Source organism: Lipotes vexillifer, unplaced genomic scaffold (assembly GCF_000442215.2).
Source record: "Lipotes vexillifer unplaced genomic scaffold, Lipotes_vexillifer_v1.1 scaffold636, whole genome shotgun sequence".
Lineage (NCBI taxonomy): Eukaryota > Metazoa > Chordata > Mammalia > Artiodactyla > Lipotidae > Lipotes > Lipotes vexillifer.
The window spans coordinates 911675-921521 of NW_006786547.1; the positions used below are offsets into that span (position 1 = coordinate 911675).

Genomic DNA, 9847 nt, shown 5'->3' on the forward strand with positions numbered 1-9847 from the left:
GGGAGGGCGTGGGCAGCCCCCAAAGAGCCCCTCCTCCCCACTGGCAACGGAGTGCGTGGGTCCTGGGCTCCATCGGATAGAGAGAAGGACCTGTACTTGACCTATGGGCTCGTCCTGAGTCACCACCTCCCGCCCTTGGCCTGGGGCAGCCTGTCCTAAACAGGAGCCCCAGCCACGCCACTGGGAGAGCCCAAGGCCCAGGGCTTCAGGCCCTGGCTCTGTCCCAGGCCCCCTCTCCTCTGGGAAGGGCCTGGCCCTCACTGGGGCCCTTCCTCCCCTGGGAGTGTCTCCCGTTGCCAGCTGGACGGCCACCAAGGCCTCTCCAGGTCAGCTGCAGGCCTCGGGCAGGGAAGGGGTGGGGGTTTGGGCAGCCGAGCCCCCATGCCTTGACCTCCCTGGGCCTGGCCGGTTAGCACAAACTCACCTGCTTCCAGACTCTGGCCACAGCGAGAGAAGTTGCAGACAACAAGCTAGTTTTCCTGGAACTTCCCAAAGGACCCATCAGGCTCCAACAGAAGCTGGGGCAGCAGCTCCCCCAAAACCTGGCCTCCACCTCCCACCCTGCAGGCCCCAACAACCCCGCTGACCCCAACCTGATCCTAAACCCCCCGAGATGGTGCCTAAAACCCGCCCCTCTGCACCCCTCCCAGGCTGGGGGCACTCTGCCCCCCTCAGGTGGTGCCCTCCCACTGGGCGCTCTGGGGAGATCTTGGGGGGCAGCAGTCGGCCCCTCCACAAGTATGCCCACCCCTGTGACCACCTGGCCTTCCCTGGTCAGCACAGGCCACGGCACAAAGCGCCTGCAGCAGCAGAGGCCAGGCGGGGTCCCCACCCCACCCCAGGCCTGAGTGGCGCCCTAGGCCCAGGGATCCCACCTCCAGGCCCTGTTCATCTCCCTGGTGTGGGGCCAGCAGAGCCAGCAGAGCAGGGCAGTGCTGGGTGAGCGCAGGCCCCTGAAGGCCCCCCACACGCTGGGGGAGCTGGAGGTCCCCTCTGCAGTGAGGGAAGTCTGGCCCCGTCCCCACATTCAGGGGCCTGGCCCACCTGTCCACTGGAGCTCCTGTGTGGACAGGTGCCTAGCAAGAAGGGCCAAGCAGGGGCTTCCCTGGTGGCGCAGTGGTTGAGAGTCCGACTGCCGATGCAGGGGACGCGGGTTCGTGCCCCGGTCCGGGAGGATCCCACGTGCCGCGGAGCGGCTGGGCCCGTGAGCCGTGGCCGCTGAGCCTGCGCGTCCGGAGCCTGTGCTCCGCAGCGGGAGAGGCCACGGCGGTGAGAGGCCCGCGTACCGCAAAAAAACTAACCTCTGATCGTAATGTTCTTCCAACAAGGAAAAGACTCTGGCCATACTGACAGTCTGTGATGGAGTTTTCTTTCACATGATAAAATAATATACCATCATTCTTTCTAAGTGTTCATTCTTTTTAAAAATTTCTTATTTAGGGCTTCCCTGGTGGCACAGTGGTTGGGAGTCCGCCTGCCGATGCAGGGGACACGGGTTCGTGCCCCGGTCCGGGAGGATTCCACGTGCTGCGGAGCAGCTGGGCCCGTGAGCCATGGCCGCTGAGCCTGTGCGTCCAGAGCTTGTGCTCCGCAATGGGAGAGGCTGCAACAGTGAGAGGGCCCCGGCACCCCAAAAAAAAAAAAAAAAAAAAAGAAGAAGGGCCAGGCACAGGGAGTTTCCTGGTGGCCTAGTGGTTAGGATTCGGGGCTTTCACTGCCGTGGCCCAGGTCCAATTTCTGGACTGGGAACTCCTGCAAGCCACGTGGCAAGGAAAAAAAAAAGAGAGAGAGAAGGGCTAAGCACAGGGCACCTGGTGGTCCCATGACAGGGCCAGCGATGCACCTGCTGTGGGACCACGGCGCCAGGGGCCTGGGACACGGCAGCCTCACGTCTGGGCGAGGCCAGTGCACTCCAGGTCAGTGCTCCTTGGGCGTGAGCGGCCCCTCCACGTTCCCCGACTAAGACTGCCAGTTAGAGGGTAGTTTCCATAGAGTTTTCAAGGTTTTTCTTTCTTCTAAGATATTAAAAACTACCTCTCATAATTAAAAGGCCCAAACAAATTATAATTAATAAATACCTTTACATAAAAACGATTCATCCGGGGCTTCCCTGGTGGCGCAGTGGTTAAGAATCCGCCTGACAATGCAGGGCACACAGGTTCGAGCCCTGGTCCGGGAAGATCACACATGCCGCGGAGCAACTGAGCCCGTGCACCACAGCTACTGAAGCCCGCACGCCTAGAGCCTCTGCTCTGCAACAAGAGAAGCCACCGCAATGAGAAGCCCACACATAACAAGGAAGAGTAGCCCCCTCTCGCCGCAACTAGAGAAAGCCCGGGCACAGCAACGAGGAACCAACACAGTCAAAAATAAAAACAAATAAATACATTTAAAACAAAAACGATTCATCTAGAGCTACAATTGTTTCACCCAGTTTTTGAAAATTTAATTAGACCTTGTTAAACATTTTAGCAAAAGCAAAATGCGTCGCAACGGTAGCCCTCCGTTCCCCCACCGCCCCCTCCCATATAAGGAGCCAGCCGCAGGTGGGGCTGGCTTGCTCTGTGGCCTCGGCCCTTTGATCCCTTGAGAGGTCCTGGCGTGGTCCCCAGGATACTCAGCTCTGCTGGAAGGACCCTTTCTTCCCCAGAAGCCCTGAGAGGGGCCTCTAAGGAGCCTGGCCTGTCCACACCCCAGAGCAGAGGCCCTCCTTTCTGTGTGGGGGACATGGGGCCAGGTGTGCAGTGCTCTGGGGCCCGGCCAGCTCTGAGCTGTGGCCCATGTGACACAGGTGCCCGTGTGACCTCCAGCTCTGCTCTGCAGGGTCTTTGTCTTCCCCTCTTCCCAACAGCCCTGTCTGCCCTTCTGGGAGGCCGGCGCTGAGAGACACCGGGTGGGCACGGCCCAGACTGGGGTGTCGGGCACAGTCCCTGCCTGCTGTGGACACACCAAGCCCTCCAGGGCTGCGGGCTCCTGCCAGCAACCGCCACCCCAGGCCTCCTGGTCCGGACTGGGCCAGCGGGTGCGGAGGGCAGGTGGGCACGCAGAGGTGGGGCCAGGGGCCTCTGACCCTGCTCTCCGGGGACCAGGCAGCGGTCCCTCCCGTTCTGTGGCCTACAGCTCACCCACGGAGGCCTGGTCCTCCCCGCAGCCCAGGGAAAGGGGCTGCTGGGGGGCATGAAATGGGGCTGGGGTGGGGGTCCAGCTCCCAGGTGCCCCCTCAGCCTCGCCATCGTCAGGGAATGGTGAGCACTGGACCTCAAGCTCCCAGGGGCAGGAACCTGCCACCTGTGTGCCCAGAGTCTGGCATGCATTTCAGGAATGCTCATCAGACAGACCCTAAGGCTCCCCAAACAGGGCGACTTGGGCCCTTTTCCCAGGCCCGGCTTTGCCCAAGCCGATGACCAGCTCCCTGACCCTCCAGCCCCAGTCCGGCCCAAGCCGGGGGCTGCCATTTGCCCTGAAACTTTCCCCAGGTTCTCGAGGGAGGCTGCCCCTTCTCCTGATTGGGGGAGGGGCATAGTGGGAGGGGGACAGGCATGCACACAATGGTCTGGCTGGACAGTGTGTGCCAGGCACAGGCGTCCACAACGTCCTGGGGACAGCGCTGACTGGCCGTGGCTCTCGCCCAGCAGGGGCGGGTGCGGGGTGAGGGAGGAAGCGGGGTAGGCGTCCTGGGACCCAACAGGGCACTGGGCGGGTGGGCGTGTGTGGGGGGCAGCACCCTCCCACGTCCCCAGAGCTGTGGGAATTGGCTGATGTCTTCAGCTGTTTAACAGGACGGGTCTGGACAGGCGAGCTCTCGTGGGCAGGGGCCGGAGCTGAGCCCACGTGGACCCTGGCACCGCAGGCGAGAGCACTTCCCTCCCTACGGCCCCCGGCAGCTGTCCCTGCCGGTGGGAGCCCTGGGCAGACCCTGGCTGGAGGGACGGAAGGACAGCTGGATCCCAGAGTGATTTGCTCTGTACTTGTGCCCTTTGGTCTCTGTTTCTCGGGCATCGGATGGTTGCAACCGCGGATTTTCTCTTTGGCGTTTCTTCCACTGTCGGGGACCCTTGGTGAGGGATGGGCGGGTTGGCCAGGACATTGGTGTGTGGGGGTGCGGTGGGGTGTGTGTGGACCTGTCCCAGCACTCGACCCCCTCCCAACGGTCCACAGTCACTCGGAGGGGCCCCTCCAGGCAGCGGTTGGGGGGGTGAGGACATCGTTTCCAGTCCCCGTCTGCCTCTCCCTGGACCTCGGAGGCCCCACGTTCCAGAAAGGTCTTCTCTACAGGCCAGAGGTCATCTTGTGGGCCCTCATGTCTGGTGACCTTGGGCTGACACTGGGTGTGGGCTCCTGAGGGCAACCCAGTCTGTCCAGGGGTCCCTCCCTCTGCACCTAGAGCCCCCGTCTTCACCCCAGTACTGGCAGGCCTGCTTCCCCCAGATTGGGGTACAGACCCCCCCATCTCTCTTTGTGCCTCCTGGCCGCTCACCCACATGATCTCCCCTCAGGGGCACCCTATGCCCGATGCCAGGAGTGGACTCAGCGCCGGGGTGGTCGGTCCCAATCGCGGGCCAGTCTTGTGCCCTGTCTGGCCCTGCCAGCCCCTGTGGTGGCTGTGAGGGGCAGCTCAGCCTCCCATCCTCCTAAGACAGATGCCAGCTCACCCCAGGCCCAGGCACGACCCAGGAAATGGAATGGAGCCTCCCTGCCCGCCCCCTTGAAACTGCCTACCCTCCCCAAGGGCCTTTCCTGCCTTGGCCACAGGGCCCCCTGGGCCTCTGGGCCCCTGCCTCCCAGGAGGGCGCTCAGTGGTCAGCAGGCGACAAAAAGGACCTGAGGGGCGGGTTCCGCATCCCTCTAGAAAAGGCCGACGTGTCTGGACAAGGCGAGTTCAGGTCCTGGGCCCACCCGGGGCAGCCCAGCGAGGCCAGCAGGGCAGGCGTGCACAGAGTCAGGGAGCAGGAAGGGCAAGGGCAACCACAGAGCCGTGGCCAGAGGAGGGGACACTGAGGTCGGGGCCTGGGCGCTCTAGGCCTTGAGAAGGGGCCACTCCTCACTCCCACCTCCCTGGGGAGGGCTCTTCACCAGGAGACAAGCCGATGCCCTCCTGGCCCACCCGGGAAGCAGCCCCACGTGTCCGTGAGATGACAGGTGGGCAGAGACCCTGGCTGGGTACAGCGTGGAAAGGAAGAAATCAGGAGCTGAGACTGACAGCGTTTAATGAAGGCAGCGCCTCGAGCTCCTGGCGGCGAGGCGCAGCTTTGGGGGCGGACGGGAGAGAGTCCCCCACTCAGCAAGGGGGCGACGGGTGCCGCACCTTCAGGGCCTTGGCTGCTTGTTGGTGCAGGGCTGCCGCCGGCCTCACCTCCTCACTTCTGCAGCACAGACGAGACCCAACCAGGAGGGAGCTGCGCGCTGCCAGCCCCCTGCCACACCGCCCCACCGGCGCTGCCCACTCACCATCCAGGATGTGAAACTGGTCCGCGGCCTCGCAGAAACCTGGGGGCCGGGGCTGGGGTCAGGGGTGGCGGGGCCGGGGTGCGGGGGAGGGTGAGGTGGACCGCGGGAGACGCAGGGACACTCACCATACTTGGGGAAGAACAGGGTGTGGTCCTCGGTCAGGTTGGCACCCTGAACCCGCTGCTCAAACACACTCAGGAATGATTCGCTCACGGGGAGCGAGCGGGCTGTGTGCGGGACACACGGGGCTCCTGGGTGCCCGCTGGGTGGGTGCGGGCTGGGCGGGCAGGGCGCTCTGGGAGCTGGGCTGTGTGCCGGGGGCTGTGATCTGACCCCTGCCCCCCACCCCCGGTCTCCTCTCTGTCCCCACATCTGGGCCTAACGGCAAGGGCAGGGGAAAGGGAGGGGAGCGTCCATGTGCCCATCCGGGCCCACCCAGACGGCCCTGCGGGTGTGCAGACCCGGTCCCGCAGGGACGTACTGTACAGCTTCACCGACAGCCGCCGCGCCCGCTCCAGGTACAGGATGGCGAAGCCCCGGTAGTCCGTCTCCCCAACGACCACGTCCACCGCCCCTCGGGCGCCTCGGGCTGGGCAGAGCCAGGTCGGGGTCAGCCTCACCCCCAGCCCTGCACCCTTGTCCCCGTGGCCCGCGCCTCACCTTGGAGCAGAAAGCGACCTGGGAGCCCCGTGTCACCGTAGAGCTGCTGCACCTGCCAGCAGATCCCATCCCTGGGGGTTGGGGGTGGGAGGAGGCACAGCAGGCTTGGGGACCCCAAACTCGGTGGGGCCTCCCGGGACCCTGGTCGCAGGGCCGCAGGCCGCAGCAGGGGTAGGGTTGGGGGCCGGGGTGGGAGTCGGGAGGCTGGGTGGGGGCGGGGCTCCGTGCCGGGACTCACAGCTTCCTGAAGGTGCTGACAGCCATGGCTGCACCCTGAGGAGTCACATGCAGTGTGGTGGCCTCAGCCTGATGGCCCTGCTCCTGCAGGGAGCGGCACACAGAGGCCACAGCCACAAGGAACCAGGTCCCTGAAAACTGGGAACAGGCCCCGTGAGGGCACGCGGGGACGGGGGCTGCAAAGCTGGGCGCGCACCGCTCCAGCTCCTCCAAACCTACCCGCTGCGCGTCGAAGTTGGCCTTGGGCTGGATGGCGCTGATGGGGGACGGGGGCCGAGGGGGTCTCTGAGCCCTCTGACCCAAGGAGCCGACGGCCAGGAGCAGAGTCAGGAGGGATGCCGTCCTGGGGGGCAGCATGGCAACAGCAGCGACAGTGACAGGCCTGGGGGAGGCGCAGGGCAGGATGGTCAAGTACCGGGTCGGAGTCCACTGTCCACTGCTGCCCAGCCGTCCGGCCCAGGAAGTCTATGTGCATCCCCCCACCTCCCCAGCCCTGGGCCAAGCAAACGGACCGCCCCCCACCCCGGCCCTGGCCCCTGCCCCGGCCTCCTCACGAACTCAGCCTCACCCTGCACATCTGACCTCGGTTCTGCACTTCCCGGCAGGGCCCTGTCGCCATGTCCTGTGTACAAAGTCCGAGGTGACCTCTGGCTTCTTGCCCACAAGCCCCCACGTGACTTCCAGTGTGGCTGGTGCTCATCCCTTTTGCACATTCATCTCCCTTAAACCGCCAACAGCTCCTTGAGGTACGGACTAGTATTATCCCCACAGCGAAGAACACTTGTGCCCAACACTGGGAAGCGCCGGAGCCAAGTCTCGAACCGGAGATCTCGAGCCTCGCCCGCAGCCCCGCCCACGATCCACGGCGCTCGGCCACCGTCCCTCCCGGCCGCCAGGGGCGCTGTTTCTGGAAAGACCGAGCAAACACAGGCGCACAAAGAAGCACCGCCCGGGCCGCGGGGCCTGAGGCGCAGGCGCAGTAACAGCTAACGCGGGCTGCTGGGCTCGGCCCTCGACGGCCATCGATGCCTCGGGGCTCGTGACGTTGGCCTGGCGGGCTCGGTCATAGAGACGCGGCGGCCGGAGCGGCGACGGAGGGCGGAAGCGGGTCCGCGGGCAGAGGCCTGGCGCCGGGGCGGGGGCAGCGCAGCCGGGCGGAGGCGGCCGCGGTGAGTGGGGCCGGCCCGGGGAGCGTCGACACCAGCCATGTCCGAACCCCGGCCCGGACCCCAGCGCCCTGGCCCCGGGGAGCGTCGTCACCCCGCCCCGATCCCCGGCCCGGCCCCCCGGCCCCCGGCCCCCGGCCCCAGCTCACCCGGCAGTGGCCGCACCGGCCCGTCGCCCACCTGGCAGGGGTCTCCTAGGCCAGAGGGCAGAGGCCAGGGCCGGCTGGTGTCCCTGGCGGCGTCTGGGGCAGGCGGGCTGGCCCTCGTCCCGCCGGCCCCAAGTCTCTCCTGAGCCCGGACCCCAGCGCCCTGGCCCCGGGGAGCGTCGTCACCCCGCCCCGATCCCCGGCCCGGCCCCCCGGCCCCCGGCCCCCGGCCCCAGCTCACCCGGCAGTGGCCGCACCGGCCCGTCGCCCACCTGGCAGGGGTCTCCTAGGCCAGAGGGCAGAGGCCAGGGCCGGCTGGTGTCCCTGGCGGCGTCTGGGGCAGGCGGGCTGGCCCTCGTCCCGCCGGCCCCAAGTCTCTCCTGAGAAGGATCTCTGTCCCATGTTGACAGCTCCGAAGCCTGGGGCAGCAAGGTCAGAGAGGCAGGGTGCACAGGGGTCACCGACCCTTCGTTTCTCGGCCTCAGAGCGGTCACCAGCCCTGCCAGCCAGATGACTCCCTGGGATCCTGTCGGGGGAGGTCAGAGGGACCCACCCAGGGCCCCACTCAGGACAGAAGGCCTGTCCTGAGGAGGGGGCCTTTTGGGGTGAGGGTGAGTCTGGGGTCTCAGGGCCCACCGCCAGCTCCACCTCAGGCTGGACCAGGCCCGGAAGCTGCCTGTTCCGGGGATGACTTGTCCTTTCCGGGGACCCTCAGGAGTGTGGGGTCCAAGGAGCGTGGCTGTCCAGGAGGCTTGATGAATTTCTTGGATCCTTGGCCAGGGGGGTTCTCCGCACATGCTTAGTCCAATGGAATTCCCAGCGGGGCAGTTGGTGGGCTGCCTTAGCTCAGCCGCAGGCCCCTGCGCCTCTCCTTGGGCCTGGGGGCTGGTGTCCTCCCTGGTCCAACTGGCAGCTAAGGGGACCATGCATACGTTTCAGGGCCGCCTGGGCAGAATGTCACGATGGACGATGGGGGCATACCCCTGCTCCCCGACAGCCTCGTTTACCAGATCTTCCTGAACTTGGGCCCGGCCGACGTGCTGGCCGCGGGGCTGGTGTGCCACCAATGGCAGGCCGTGTCCCGGGATGAGTTCCTGTGGAGGGAGCAGTTCTACCGCTACTACCAGGTGGCCCGCAACGTGCCCCGACACCCAGGTCAGCACTGCACTCCGCCCTGAAGCCCACTGATCCTCATGCTGGTCGAGGACAGCCAGGCTGCACCTCAAAGCACGGGGTCTGGGAGGGAGGCCGAAGGGTGGGCAGGGCTGGCCCCTGGCTGTCAGGGGCCTGGCTCTGAGGCGTGGGGCCCCAGTGTGACACGCCCATACACACACACAGCGGCCACATCCTGGTACGAGGAGTTTCGGCGGCTCTATGACACAGTGCCCTGCGTAGAGGTGCAGACTCTCGAGGAGCACACCGACCAGGTCCTGCACCTTAGCTTCTCCCACTCAGGCTACCAGTTTGCTTCCTGCTCCAAGGACTGCACCGTGAAGGTGAGGGCGGCTAAGCCTGTAGGGAGAGAGGGCCAGGCCACGAGTGACAGCTGGCCCGTTTGCTGCATCCGCATGGGGAGGCCCGGGACCTGGACCACTGGCCTGGATCACCCGGGCTGGGAGGCTGGGGCTGGGTGGCCCTAACTGCCTACAGAGAAGAGAGGGTCCTGCTCGCAGCTGCTCCAGAGCCGGCCCCAAGCTCCACGTACTCACATCCCTCCGGCGGTCTGACAGCCAAAGACAAGGGGCCCCCACCGGATGGCGGTTTCCAAGCACCGGCTCAGCCGAGCCGACCAGGAGAGGGGTCCCGTGCAGGGCGGGATCACGAAGTGAGCCTGCTCGGCCCCCCCATGCAGATCTGGAACAACGACCTGACCATCTCGCTGCTGCACAGCGCAGACATGAGGCCCTACAACTGGAGCTACACCCAGTTCTCCCAGTTCAACCAGGACGATTCTCTGCTGCTGGCATCCGGGGTGTTCCTGGGGCCCCACAACTCCTCCTCGGGCGAGATCGCCGTCATCAGCCTAGGTGAGAGAGGGCCGAGGGTGGGCGGCCCTCGCACCGGGGCCGTCCCACCCAGGCCCCTGCTCCATCTCCATCTCTGCCCCGACAACCCCACCCCTAATGCCCAGCTCCGCTCCCCGCCTGGACAACCCCACCCCATCCCTCCAGCCCCGCCTCCCCCCTCCCC

At 65.9% G+C, this 9847-nt stretch overlaps 2 protein-coding genes across 2 annotated transcripts in view; one reads left to right on the plus strand and one right to left on the minus strand.

Moving 5' to 3' along the window:
• Window positions 1-3339: 3339 nt before the first annotated feature.
• On the minus strand, window positions 3340-6743 carry C8G (complement C8 gamma chain). The gene is made up of 8 exons (XM_007459009.1): window positions 6565-6743; window positions 6347-6483; window positions 6109-6179; window positions 5930-6037; window positions 5574-5675; window positions 5306-5487; window positions 3613-3674; window positions 3340-3502 (listed from the first exon to the last, which is right to left on the minus strand). Exons 1-8 carry the CDS (start codon window positions 6700-6702, stop codon window positions 3340-3342), a joined length of 963 nt encoding a protein of 320 aa, XP_007459071.1. The 5' UTR covers window positions 6703-6743.
• A 708-nt stretch (window positions 6744-7451) lies between these two features.
• Window positions 7452-9847, plus strand: part of FBXW5 (F-box and WD repeat domain containing 5) — a 4580-nt gene continuing 2184 nt past the window's right edge. The window contains exons 1-4 of the mRNA XM_007458961.1: window positions 7452-7514; window positions 8597-8812; window positions 8996-9153; window positions 9510-9684. Of these exons, the coding sequence (XP_007459023.1) occupies window positions 8620-8812; window positions 8996-9153; window positions 9510-9684 (526 nt within the window). The 5' untranslated portion in view covers window positions 7452-7514; window positions 8597-8619. The remainder of the gene's footprint in view (window positions 7515-8596; window positions 8813-8995; window positions 9154-9509; window positions 9685-9847) is intronic.